The sequence below is a fragment of the Pongo abelii genome, chromosome 10 (assembly GCF_028885655.2).
Source record: "Pongo abelii isolate AG06213 chromosome 10, NHGRI_mPonAbe1-v2.0_pri, whole genome shotgun sequence".
NCBI classification, from domain to species: Eukaryota; Metazoa; Chordata; class Mammalia; order Primates; family Hominidae; genus Pongo; species Pongo abelii.
The window spans coordinates 55,390,805-55,404,417 of NC_071995.2; the positions used below are offsets into that span (position 1 = coordinate 55,390,805).

Sequence of the window (13,613 nt, forward strand, 5' to 3'; positions counted from 1 at the left end):
GTGATGCGGAGGGGCGGCAGTCTCCAGAACTTCGAGACAGAGAGCCGGGGTTCTCGGGAAAGGGGCTTCAGTCCCAGGGCTCCTTGGTGACCTCGTGAACACACACCCTGCACCCACAGCCTCAGCCGCTGCTCCTTGCTTTTATGCTCCATAGACTCCTCACCTTCTGCCAGAGCTCCCAACCCAACTTGATTTGCCCCAAACCCCAACTCTGTCCCATCCGCTCCAAGTTCCATCCAAAGGGTGAAGCCTGCCGATAAACCACAGGATGGCAGAATGCTCAGTTAGCATCAACCAAAGGCGACTACCCTACCTCCACTATTATCGTTCTTGGTTGAACTTCTCCCCCTGCCCCGCAATATTTTCCTCGATCTGGTTGTCGGGGCCTCTTTGGGGCCAGCCGATCCAGAAATCCAAGCCGGGATTTACTACCCACCAACAGCAGCGTGTTCAGCGGGCGGGGGGTGGGGGGCGTAGGCAGTATAGGGTCCCTCAAGGGAGGGGGAGGATCCTGGGGGTCCTGGGGGTGCAATAAGCCCGACACCCCCTCTCTTGCTTCCAGCTACCCCGCCTCATCCTCCAGAACGGCAAGAGGGAGGGAAATAGAAGGGAGGTGAGGGGCGAGCGGGAAGAGCGGCGGCGAGCCAGCGGCTGGAGCGAGAAAAAGTTTTTGCAAAAGGAAAAAAAAAGTTTGCGCTTCTCGCGGGTGGTCCGGGCTTGCGGCCCGGCGGGCTGGGCCGGCGGGAGGGCTGGGGGCCAGGTTGGGGGGGTGGGGGTGGCATCGAGGCTGCGCTGCCGTGGCCCTCTCCGCCCCCCCTCCCCACCGCACACCCCCAGCCCAGACTCCAGCCCTGGACCGCGCATCCCGAGCCCAGCACCCAGACAGAGGTGAGAAGGGGGGGCAGGCGGGGGACCACCTGGGAGCAGTGGGGGAGGGGGCCTGAGGGGATGCTCAGCTTCCTAGGGACTCATCCCAGACCCGGGACATAGAGTCAAAATAGGGGTGGAAGAGCCTGGGGTGAGACATTAGAAACTCCAAATTTTTCACTTGTATCTTTCTCTGTATCTTCCTTTTCTTCCCTTTTTTCTTCTGTCAGTCTGTGTATCTCTGTCTCAGGGAACCGTGGGTCTTTGTCTCCGCCTCTCCCATGTATTAGAAATATCTCACTTTCATGCGGTTAAGCTGAAGAGGCTGGAGGGATGGCTAGCTGGAGGTCTGCGTTGTAGAGAGGGAACTCCAGGTGTGTGTCTGCTCCTGGGGCAGGAAGACGTCAGTGTTTCTGAAAGGAGGGGACTGCAAAGGAGGGAGCTCCAGGTGGGGTGGGGACGGGTGTGTGGGAGGCAACAGAGCCACTAGGGGCCAGCCAGGCTTGAACCCTTGACCTGTCTTGTGACAGATGTGCCAGTGGATGCTTGTGCTTTAGGGGAAAGGAGTGTCTTCTGGACTTGGAAGGGGGCTGGGGGTGGGGGGCTGTCCAAGGTCTAGTGAAGGCCCTAGAATGACCCCAGGCAATTTGGACTCCTGAGTCCCAAGGGCTGTGGGCAAGGCGCTCAGGAGGAGCTGGGGAGACCTTGTCTTGACCCTCTGACCTCAGGACCACCGGGGCAGTGGGAGCCAGCCGCAGGGAGACCCCTACCGGGGCTGGGCTGGACCACTGGTCACTGCCAGCCTGTGTATCCCTGTTGGCCCCCCGCCCAAACGGGAGCTGGGGATCGAGGCCCCTCCTCTGGCTCAGACCACCCTGCCTGCCCTTGCTCCCCGCTCTGAATCCTCTTTCAGGTCCCATGACCCCGAAACAATCAGCACTGGGCAGCTAGCTTTCGGGACAGGATTAGGGAAAGGGGACCCCGTAGAGCCTGGGGACTGAGGGTTTTAGGGGTCTGGAGAGCTGGGGTCTTCTAGGATAGGTCTTTACGTTCCAGTAGAGGGAGAAGGCGGGCGATATGTAAGGGTCGGAATAAGTGTGGTCTTCCCTAGGGGGCGGGGTCCAGAGACCTCTCCCCCTCCACCATTATCTCCCTGGCATCCCCGCCCTTGACGTCACCAGGGGGTTCCCGGGGGTCTGGAGGGGTTAACCCTTGGGAAGCCGGCTGCTATAACCAGCAACCTAAGGTGTCCGGGCCCCTCCTCCTCCCCATACACACTTAATTTTATTGACCCAGTCACTTTCTCTCCTTTCTCTCCCCTATACTTTCTGGATTCTTCTCCCTTTCTAACCCCAGCAACGGGGACCCCCACTCTCCAGTAGTGCCCCCCTGGGCGCCACTGCCTGCTTTCCGGATGCGCTGAGAGGAGGAGGGAAGAATGTGGCCCGCCCCTCAGCCCCCACGCCTATGGCTCGCTCGACTGGGCTCCCGGGGCGGGCGGGGGGAGCGGAGCCGTCTGCAGCCAGTGCCTGCGGCGGCGACTTGGGTGGGCCGAGGAGGCACGGGGGCGGGGAAGGCGGGACCGGGAGTAGGGGGGCGGAGCCGACTCCTGGGAGTTGGGGAGCGGGGGTGCGAGGGGGGACGCTGGAAAACAGGGAGACACCGAAGATGGTTTAGGGCTCCGGCAGGGGAACCCTAGAGCTCCCTGTCCCATCCCGAACTCTCACACTCCAGAAAAACTTTACCGAAGCTAAAAAAGTTGGCGACATTTTCCTTTTACTAGCCTGAAGGGGAGATGTGGGTGGGCTGTGGCACGCGTGGGCGAGGAGAGGTGTAGCCCCATTTCCTTGGAGGCTCTTCGGCGGCTGGGCAGTGGGGCAGAAAGATGACTGAGTAGGCAAGTTTGGGGGAGTCTCTAGTGTTTGGGGGATCATTTGCGAACTTGCCTCCTTCCCCTGGGTGAGTCATAGAGGGAAGGAGGCGGGAGAATTGTCCCCCCATCCAGCTGCCAGCCAGCTGTGCCCCCCGCCCCCCAACATTAGTGCCAAGGTCGAGTTGGGAGGTCTTGGATGCAGGATCCGCATCTCGGTTGGAAAAGGAGGAGTTAGGAAGGGTACAGCCCAGGCTGCCGGGCCGGGCTGGGTCGCGGGGTCCGGGTTCCGCTCCCCATCTCACCCCGCCCTCACCCTTAAATCCCAGCATCCCGGGATCACCCACCGCGCCGGCCGGCCCGGCCCGCTCCCGGTGGTTCTCCACCCCACCCCGCCCCACCCCACCCTCATTCCCGGGAGACCGGAAAACCCGGGCTGGAGTCAAAACTGGAGTTTGAAAAGAAAAACGGACAGCAGCACCTTCTTCCTCGCTACGCTCTTATAACGATCACGTTGTTTTTTTCATTCTCTCAGAGTCTCCCCTCATACTTCCTTTCCTGTTCCCCCAAAACCAAAAAGATTAGGTGGGCCCGATTTAAACTACCCCAGAATGACACCAGCTTTCACCTTTGTACCCAACAGACCCAGAAGACTCCCCTCAGGAACCTTACCTCCTCCTCCACACTGTTTTCTGTCTAAGAGGGCAGATCGCTTGTGCTCCCCTCCTGGCCCCACCTGGCTCTGTGTCTGGACTGTGGCTAGGGCTCCCTCTGCTGGACACTGCAGAGATTGTACACGAGCTGTCCCTGGGGAGGGACACGAGAAGAAAGGGGAAACCGGATCTAGCAGAGCCGCCCAGTGCTTGAAGTCAGATCCATCACACGAGTTCTCCCGTCCCACCCCTCAAAGCCGGCCCAGGGTTAGAGCAAGAAGAATTAGAGGGTCCATGTTACTAAACTCATTTGAAGTTAATATAGGCACAATTAGTCCAAAACATGCCCTCTACACAGACCACACAGGCAAAGCTCCCACCCAGTTCCCAAGAAGATCCCCAGAGTACACAGACTACAAGACTGCCTCTGCCTTTCTGGGACATCATTTCCCCTTACCCCCTCCCTCACTCAGCGAGTGATGCTTTTTTTTTTTTTTTTTTTGAGACGGAGTCTCGCTCTGTTGCCCAGGCTGGAGTGCAGTGGCGCCATCTCGGCTCACTGAAACCTCCGCCTCCCAGGTTCAAGCGATTCTTCTGCCTCAGCCTTCCGAGTAGCTGGGATTACAGGCACCCGCCATCATGACTGGCTAATTTTTGTATTTTTGTAGAGACGGGGGTTTCACCATGTTGGCCAGGCTGGTCTTCAACTGACCTCAGGTGATCCTCCCGCCTCAGCCTCTCAAAGTGTTGGGATTACAGGTGTAAGCCACTGTGCCCAGCCCAGTGATGCTCTTTTCAACTCGATTTCTGTGGCAGAGGTCTTAGAGGGGCGGGGGACACCAGGGATGTTCTGCCCAGGATTCTGTGCCTGAGACTGCTGTCTGACCGTCTCTATTTGCCTCCACCTTTATAACTACCTTCCCTTTCTGCAGTGTCCCCACACCCTCCTCTGAGACGCCATGTTCAACTCGATGACCCCATCACCAGTCAGTAGCTATGGCGAGCCCTGCTGTCTCCGGCCCCTCCCCAGTCAGGGGGCCCCCAGTGTGGGGACAGAAGGTCAGTGTATATACCAATCCCTGGGCCTTGAGGATTTGGCAGATCTCCCACTTGGGCCCACCCCCACCCCATGCCAGTTTCCTATCTACAGGAGGATTTGAGGCCCCATGTCATATGGACCTAGAATCTGGGATCAGGTCATGTCTGGGGTTTTAAGGTGAGGCTTACGTATCCTCCATTCCCATTCCAGCTGTCTCTTTTTTCTAGGACTGTCTGGCCCACCCTTCTGCCACCAAGCTAACCTCATGTCCGGCCCCCACAGTTATGGGCCAGCCAGAGAGACCAACAGCTGCACCGAGGGTGAGGGCTCAGGCAACACCTCTTCCCTTTCTGCCCCTCTCTGACTTGTTCTGAAAGAGAAAGTGGGAGGGCAGGGGATCTCACTTGGAGGAGGAGATGCTTGGAGATGTGAGGCATCAGAGCACCATCGAGAAGTCACAGATGGGGCCGGGTGCGGTGGCTCACGCCTGTAATCCCAGCACTTTGTGGGGAGGCCGTGGCAGGAAGATCACTTGAGGTCAGGAATTCAAGACCAGCCAGGCCAACATGGTGAAACCCCGTCTCTACTAACAATACAAAAATTAGCCAGGCGTGGTGGCATGCACCCGTAGTCCCGATTACAGGGAAGGCTGAGGCAGGAGAATCACTTGAACCCGGGAACGCGGAGGTTGCAGTGAGGCAAGATGGTGCCACACACTCCAGCCTGGGTTACAGCGCATGACTCTGTGTCTCTCACAAAAAAAAAAAAAAAAAAGTCACAGATAGCATCAATAGGGCAAAGCAGAATCAAGTATCATTGGTTTTGCCAAGTCAGGACCCATAGGTTAGGTGCATGGAGAGACATGCCCCTTTACCATATCCATCTCCGCTGTCTCCTGCCCCAGGCCCACTCTTTTCTTCTCCCCGGAGTGCAGTCAAGTTGACCAAGAAGCGGGCACTGTCCATCTCACCTCTGTCGGATGCCAGCCTGGACCTGCAGACGGTTATCCGCACCTCACCCAGCTCCCTCGTAGCTTTCATCAACTCACGATGCACATCTCCAGGAGGCTCCTACGGTCATCTCTCCATTGGCACCATGAGGTACAGTCACCCCGGGCCAAGAGGCCCCTAAAGCCCCTACCCAAGTCCATTAAAAGTCTCAAGCCCTCAAACTGCCTAATCCTATTTGAATCCTTGTCATTTCAAAGACAACTCTCCTCAGTACTTCCCTGGGACTGCCTCAACCACTACAAATCCCAAGTCTTCCAGAAATCCTCCAAATAGCCCAATCCCTCCTGAGACTTCCTAATTGTCTTAAGTAACTGCCTCCTCTCCTCCTCAGCCCATCTCTGGGATTCCCAGCCCAGATGAATCACCAAAAAGGGCCCTCGCCTTCCTTCGGGGTCCAGCCTTGTGGTCCCCATGACTCCGCCCGGGCTGGGATGATCCCACATCCTCAGTCCCGGGGACCCCTCCCAACTTGCCAGGTGAGAGTCCCCATATTGCTACCTGATTTCCCTCAGCTCAGGGTGGGTGGGTGGTGGACTTTGTAGGGGAAAGGTGAAGGAAGGACAAGGGATATAAGTTTTCAGTACTAGAAAAGTAAAGAGGTGTGGGTACTGGGGTTCACTCCTTGCAGTTGAGTCAGATGCTTCCAAATGGGATCCCACCTTTTGCCCATCCCATTCACCAGTGTAGTCTGAGGATGAAGTCCCTTCCAAACCCAGGAGGTTCCAGCTGCTTGGGTGGGGGCACTTAGGGCAGGAAGACCTGGCTTGGTTTCCTCTTCCTTCTGCTTACTTCCACCCTCATCACTGTCATCTCTTCCCCTGGGGAAGCTGAAGTCTGAGCTGGACATGCTGGTTGGCAAGTGCCGGGAGGAACCCTTGGAAGGTGATATGTCCAGCCCCAACTCCACAGGCATACAGGTAAGGGGATGGGCGGGAGCTTTACCTCTGGGACCTGAGCAAAACTAAAACTGTCACCCAAGTGACCCTGAGATTGCCTCTCTTGCCCTAGGATCCCCTGTTGGGGATGCTGGATGGGCGGGAGGACCTTGAGAGAGAGGAGAAGCGTGAGCCTGAATCTGTGTATGAAACTGACTGCCGTTGGGATGGCTGCAGCCAGGAATTTGACTCCCAAGAGCAGCTGGTGCACGTGAGCCCCAGGGGGTAACAGGAATGGCTAGCCGGAACCTTTAGGAGATTCTGAGTGGGACATGGTGGAATCTGGCTGAGGGCAGGAGGTCAGAGGAGACTGAGGTTGAATGCTCACTTGGGTAGGCAGAAGCTCAGAAGTTGTAGCTTTGCCTTAGGGAGCTGGAAGACCTGAGATGTGAGATATGATATTGTTCCTGCCTCTTCCTCCTTGAGGTGGAGTCGTGGAAGAGGAACAGGGGGTGAAGGGAAGGTCTGTTCTGGACCTCGGGGGCATGGGAGAGCCTTGGAGAGCCTTTGTATCTTCTCCCTCAGCACATCAACAGCGAGCACATCCACGGGGAGCGGAAGGAGTTCGTGTGCCACTGGGGGGGCTGCTCCAGGGAGCTGAGGCCCTTCAAAGCCCAGTACATGCTGGTGGTGCACATGCGCAGACACACTGGCGAGAAGCCACACAAGTGCACGGTGAGGCACCAGTGTCCCAAGTCCAGGGTCTCTTCCTAAATCGGGGCTCTCCTTCAAGGTAGGGCCCAAGGCAGACTTTTGCTTTTATAAGTCCTTTCTTCCATAAACAAATATTAAAAATAATGTTTGTGTGACTGTGTTGGCATAAAGATGAATATGATGATATATATTAAAACACTCTTGGACCTAAAAGCTCATTTTTTCCCTTGATTTTAAAAGACATTAAAACAGGCCAGGCACGGTGGCTCACACCTGTAATCCCAGCACTTCGGGAGGCTGAGCCGGGCAGATCACAAGGTCAGGAGTTCGAGACCAGGTTGGCCAGTATGGTGAAACCCTGTCTCTACTAAAAATAGAAAAATTAGCTGGGCGTGGTGATGGGCACCTGTAGTCCCTGCTACTCGGGAGGCTGAGGCAGAAGAATCACTTGAACCCGGGAGGTGGAGGTTGCAGTGAGCCGAGATGGCGCCACTGCACTCCAGCCTGGGCGACAGAGCGAAACTCCGCCTCAAAAAAATTTTTTTAAAAAGACATTAAAACATGTTCATGGGCCTCTTAAAGTATTGTCGGCCTTCAGTACTGTGCCTGCTACTCTGCCTAATGGATAAACCCTGCATCAAGGACAACAGCCCGTTCCCCCAAGACGACCCCATCTTGGGACAGCCTAAGATCCCCATGCAGAGAAATCTGCCCTGGCTTGGTCAGAAGATGCTCTAGCATCTTTATATTCCCAAAGGGAGAGTGCCTCCAACTGCTTCCCTTCTCCAAGTTCTTGCCTGCCCTTGGCCCCTAGTTTTGGGAATTCTCTTGAAGCCCCAGTGCCTTTCATGTTGAGTTATATTCTCTGATGTGTGTCCTTTTGGAGACTGAGGGTTCCTTCCATCTCCATGTCCTCTGTCTGAGAACTATCCTTTGACCCCCTCCTGTCCCCCAGTTTGAAGGGTGCCGGAAGTCATACTCACGCCTCGAAAACCTGAAGACGCACCTGCGGTCACACACGGGTGAGAAGCCATACATGTGTGAGCATGAGGGCTGCAGTAAAGCCTTCAGCAATGCCAGTGACCGAGCCAAGCACCAGAATCGGACCCATTCCAATGAGGTGAATGCCCCAACTAAGAGACCCTCCCCTCTTGAGAAGCCACCTACCAGGGAGATTTCCCCTAAGAAATCCCTTAGCCCAGCACCCACTCCACAGAGGTGAGTCCCCCTCCCCACATAATTCGCCCAGAAAAGGCTTTTCTGAAACCCAGAATTTCCACTTAACCACTCCTCCTCCTACCTCTAACCTCTAACCAGCCAAAGGGCTAACCTAAAAGATGCCATCTAGAGGAGACCCCTGATCCCTCCAACCCCTGGATTTATGGGACCTCACAGCCCTGGGTTCACGCCCTCATCTTTCCCAGGCTGTCAGTTTTCCTAACCCTCCACTTAATCTCTGCATCTTTGACTCCCACCCGAGGCCTCCACCCTCCTTACTTCCTTTGGTGCTGTGTGCTCCTCCCCTGCCCCCTGTGTTGTCACCACTTTTTCCCATTTCTTCTGCATTCTTCCGCTTTGACCCGTTTGCCTTCTGTCTCCACTCTCCACTCAACAGAAGCCGTATGTGTGTAAGCTCCCTGGCTGCACCAAACGCTATACAGATCCCAGCTCGCTGCGAAAACATGTCAAGACAGTGCATGGTCCTGACGCCCATGTAACCAAACGGCACCGTGGGGATGGCCCCCTGCCTCGGGCACCATCCATTTCTACAGTGGAGCCCAAGAGGGAGCGGGAAGGAGGTCCCATCAGGGAGGAGAGCAGACTGACTGTGCCAGAGGGTGCCATGGTGAGAGAGCCCAGGCAACCCTCACCTCCATACCCCAGCCCACCCTGTGGACATCTTTCTAGTTACTCTTCCCAACCCATCCATTCCCTCCTATAGAAGTCACTCTTCTGTGACCAGTCTGCCTGTCTCTTGTCTTAGTGTTGCTCTTTGGGCTTCCCCAAATCTAGAGGTTTTAGAATCTTTCTCTGTCTCACTCTCTCACTCTCTCTCTCTCTCCTTCCTTCCTTCCTTCTTTCCTTCTTTCCTTTCTTCCTTTCTTTCTTTCTCTCTCTCTCTCTCTTTCTCTCTGACAGGGCCTTGCTCTGTCACCCAGACTGTAGTGTAGTGGCATAATCATAGCTCACTGCAGCCTCAAACTCCTGGGCTCAAGTGATCACTACAGGCACACACCATCATGCCTGGCTAATTTTTCTTCTTTTTAGAGATCAAGTCTTGCTATGTTGACCAGGCTGGTCTCAAACTCCTGGCCTCGAGCGATCCTCCCACCTCATCTTCCCACAGTGCTGGGATGAGCCAATGCTTCCAACCCAAACTCTTTCTTTTTTTTTCAGACAGAGTCTCGCTCTGTTGCTCAGGCTGGAGTGCAGTGGCACGATCTCGGCTCACTGCAACCTCCGCCTCCCGGGTTCACGCCATTCTGCCTCAGCCTCCTGAGTAGCTGGGACTACAGGCGCCTGCCACCACACCCGGCTAATTTTTTTGTATTTTTAGTAGAGACGGGGTTTCACCGTGTTAACCAGGATGGTCTTGATCTCCTGACCTCGTGATCCGCCCAGCTTGGCTTCCCAAAGTGCTGGGATTACAGGCGTGAGCCACCGCACCTGGCAACTCTTTCTTAAATAGCACTTAGTATATGTTCCAAGCCTTTTACATGTATAATTTCATGTACTCCTCACAGCAACTTCATGAGAAAGGGACTCAGTGTTCCCATTTTCAGATGAAGAAACTCAGGCATAGAGAAATAGCCCAAGGTCATAGAACTAAGAGCAAGAATTTGAGTTCAGCCAGTCCATGCTCCAGCCTAGGTTCTTCTCATCAAATGTCTCACATTCAGTTTCCTCCCCCATCTCTTACCTGCTTAGCCCTTTCTACACTTACAAGCTTCCTTGGAACCCCAGCAGTCATTGGGACACAGGCTTCAGCCATTCATCAAGTTGAAGGAGCTGTGGGGAAGGGTATTGCCCTCAGACCTCATCTTCTCCACAGAAGCCACAGCCAAGCCCTGGGGCCCAGTCATCCTGCAGCAGTGACCACTCCCCGGCAGGCAGTGCAGCCAATACAGACAGCGGTGTGGAAATGACTGGCAATGCGGGGGGCAGCACTGAAGACCTCTCCAGCTTGGACGAGGGACCTTGCATTGCTGGCACTGGTCTGTCCACTCTTCGCCGCCTTGAGAACCTCAGGCTGGACCAGCTGCATCAACTCCGGCCAATAGGGACCCGGGGTCTCAAACTGCCCAGCTTGTCCCACACTGGTGAGAGCTGGATGTGGGACGTGTGGCTGGGGTGAGATCTGGACCTGCCCTGAGGTTGAGAGGAGGAAGTCACCCTTGAGGGCTGTCACACAGCACTTTTGTATAATTAGAAAATGATCTCCTTCCTCAAGACACTTTCCATTTATCAGAAAATAGTTGTGATGTACAAACATGCAAAGGCTAGCCAGGCACGGTGGTGGGCACCTGTAATCCCAGCTACTCAGGAAGCTGAGGCAGGAGAATTGCTTGAACCTGGGAGGCAGAGGTTGCAGTGAGCTGAGATTGCGCCACGGCACTCCAGCTTGGGCAACAAGAGCGAAACTCTGTTTCAAACAAAACAAAACAAAACAAACCAACAAACAAGTATGCAAAGGCTATGACGCGAATGCTGTTCCCTAGAATTGTGCAGCATACAACCTGCACAACTGTTCATAGCGACCCTGAATCCTTGGTAACCCAGAAACAGAATAGGCATGGGAGAAGTAGGAGACAGAACTGACTGGTTAGGGATAACGAGCTTACCCCTAGGAATCCAGGACAAGGCTGTTGCATGGAGGAGGCAGGGTGAGATTTAGGAAGCTCCTTGACTATCCTACCTTTTCTCCCCATCACTTGCAGGTACGCCTGTGTCCCGCCGCGTGGGCCCCCCAGTCTCTCTTGACCGCCGCAGCAGCAGCTCCAGCAGCATCAGCTCTGCCTATACTGTCAGCCGCCGCTCCTCCCTGGCCTCTCCTTTCCCCCCTGGTTCCCCACCAGAGAATGGAGCATCCTCCCTGCCTGGCCTTATGCCTGCCCAGCACTACCTGCTCCGGGCAAGATATGCTTCAGCCAGAGGGGGTGGTACTCCGCCCACTGCAGCATCCAGCCTGGATCGGATAGGGGGTCTTCCCATGCCTCCTTGGAGAAGCCGAGCCGAGTATCCAGGATACAACCCCAATGCAGGGGTCACCCGGAGGGCCAGTGACCCAGCCCGGGCTGCTGACCGTCCTGCTCCAGCTAGAGTCCAGAGATTCAAGAGCCTGGGCTGTGTCCATACCCCACCCACTGTGGCAGGGGGAGGACAGAACTTTGATCCTTACCTCCCAACCTCTGTCTACTCACCACAGCCCCCCAGCATCACTGAGAATGCTGCCATGGATGCTAGAGGGCTACAGGAAGAGCCAGAAGTTGGGACCTCCATGGTGGGCAGTGGTCTGAACCCCTATATGGACTTCCCACCTGCTGATACTCTGGGATATGGGGGACCTGAAGGGGCAGCAGCTGAGCCTTATGGAGCGAGGGGTCCAGGCTCTCTGCCTCTTGGGCCTGGTCCACCCACCAACTATGGCCCCAACCCCTGTCCCCAGCAGGCCTCATATCCTGACCCCACCCAAGAAACATGGGGTGAGTTCCCTTCCCACTCTGGGCTGTACCCAGGCCCCAAGGCTCTGGGTGGAACCTACAGCCAGTGTCCTCGACTTGAACATTATGGACAAGTGCAAGTCAAGCCGGAACAGGAGTGCCCAGTGGGGTCTGACTCCACAGGACTGGCACCCTGCCTCAATGCCCACCCCAGTGAGGGGCCCCCACATCCACAGCCTCTCTTTTCCCATTACCCCCAGCCCCCTCCTCCCCAATATCCCCAGTCAGGCCCCTATACCCAGCCACCCCCTGATTATCTTCCTTCAGAACCCAGGCCTTGCCTGGACTTTGATTCCCCCACCCATTCCACAGGGCAGCTCAAGGCTCAGCTTGTGTGTAATTATGTTCAATCTCAACAGGAGCTGCTGTGGGAGGGTGGGGGCAGGGAAGATGCCCCAACCCAGGAACCTTCCTACCAGAGTCCCAAGTTTCTGGGGGGTTCCCAGGTTAGCCCAAGCCCTGCTAAAGCTCCAGTGACCACATATGGACCTGGCTTTGGACCCAACTTGCCCAATCACAAGTCAGGCTCCTATCCCACCCCTTCACCATGCCATGAAAATTTTGTAGTGGGGGCAAACAGGGCTTCACATAGGGCAGCAGCACCACCTCGACTTCTGCCCCCATTGCCCACTTGCTATGGGCCTCTCAAAGTGGGAGGCACAAACCCCAGCTGTGGCCATCCTGAGGTGGGCAGGCTAGGAGGGGGTCCTGCCTTGTACCCTCCTCCCGAAGGACAGGTATGTAACCCCCTGGACTCTCTTGATCTTGACAACACTCAGCTGGACTTTGTGGCTATTCTGGATGAGGCCCAGGGGCTGAGTCCTCCTCCTTCCCATGATCAGGGGGGCAGCTCTGGACATACCCCACCTCCCTCTGGGCCCCCCAACATGGCTGTGGGCAACATGAGTGTCTTACTGAGATCCCTACCTGGGGAAACACAATTCCTCAACTCTAGTGCCTAAAGAGTAGGGAATCTCATCCATCACAGATTGCATTTCCTAAGGGGTTTCTATCCTTCCAGAAAAATTGGGGGAGCTGCAGTCCCCTGCACAAGATGCCCCAGGGATGGGAGGTATGGGCTGGGGGCTATGTATAGTCCGTATATGTTTTGAGGAGAAATTTGATAATGACACTGTTTCCTGATAATAAAGGAACTGCATCAGAAAAAAATAACATGCCGCTTTATGTATTATTATGTTGGGGAGGAATGATAACAGGGAACAAGAAGAGAAGCAGGGGTTAATCCACTCACTTTCCTCTTAAAGGAAGCTCCCTCACCCATCCCAACACCTCAAGTCACACTCATGAAGATAGAGACAGTCATTTGGGAGATTTAAAGGGATGTCCTCAAAACAGAACACCAGCCTCTCACCACCAGAGATGACTGGAAATATGTTTTCTCTTCTTCCTTCCCTGCGTCAGGGGAAGAGGCTGGTGAAGTTGGTGAGCATCAGCTGGACCAGCTGCCCTGGGTAGAGAGCATGGGCTGCTGGGTCAGATGTCTCCTGCTCTGGCCGAAACAGGGTTGGTCCAAACACAATTCCCAGGTTGTGGGGTGTCATGCGATTCTTATCTGAGTGTGCTATCACCCTGTAAGCAAAGGCCAAGGAAGAGGATATATGGCAGCAGCTTGCCACTTCATAGCAATCTAACCCTTCAAAGTTCTGAGCAGGGAAGAGTTCACTCTGGGATTCCTCCACGTGGTGACAAAAAAACCAAGAAGACACAAGGGGAATGGAGATGGACCAGTGGAGAAACCTTCAGGATACAACCTGAAGATACAACTGCCTCTTCCGGCTTCAGGGGCTGCCCCAAGAGTTCTGTCTGCTCACAGTTTGGGAGTCTTTAATTCAAGTGGCCATCC

General features: G+C 55.3%; 2 protein-coding genes across 4 annotated transcripts in view; one reads left to right on the plus strand and one right to left on the minus strand.

The window, feature by feature from the left end:
* On the plus strand, positions 1–12,919 carry GLI1 (GLI family zinc finger 1). The gene is made up of 12 exons (XM_002823430.5): positions 1–888; positions 4,323–4,449; positions 4,657–4,749; positions 5,334–5,529; positions 5,771–5,915; positions 6,267–6,356; positions 6,448–6,585; positions 6,900–7,049; positions 7,984–8,148; positions 8,644–8,874; positions 10,081–10,348; positions 10,967–12,919. Exons 2-12 carry the CDS (start codon positions 4,350–4,352, stop codon positions 12,709–12,711), a joined length of 3,321 nt encoding a protein of 1,106 aa, XP_002823476.2. The 5' UTR covers positions 1–888; positions 4,323–4,349; the 3' UTR covers positions 12,712–12,919.
* ARHGAP9 (Rho GTPase activating protein 9) overlaps positions 12,920–13,613 on the minus strand; it is a 16,301-nt gene continuing 15,607 nt past the window's right edge. For all 3 annotated transcript variants that reach the window (XM_024256449.3, XM_054528138.2, XM_054528139.1), the window contains one exon: positions 12,920–13,339. In XM_024256449.3, coding sequence (XP_024112217.1) covers positions 13,168–13,339 — 172 coding nt within the window. In that variant the 3' untranslated portion in view covers positions 12,920–13,167. The remainder of the gene's footprint in view (positions 13,340–13,613) is intronic.

Excerpts from the sequence above, each read along its gene's own strand:
- GLI1 (XM_002823430.5), top strand. The coding sequence starts at position 4,350 with ATGTTCAACTCGATGACCCCATCACCAGTCAGTAGCTATGGCGAGCCC. Across the intron at positions 6,357-6,447 it reads CCAACTCCACAGGCATACAG|GATCCCCTGTTGGGGATGCT; the intron begins GTAAGGGGATGG and ends CTCTTGCCCTAG. Across the intron at positions 7,050-7,983 it reads AGAAGCCACACAAGTGCACG|TTTGAAGGGTGCCGGAAGTC; the intron begins GTGAGGCACCAG and ends CCTGTCCCCCAG.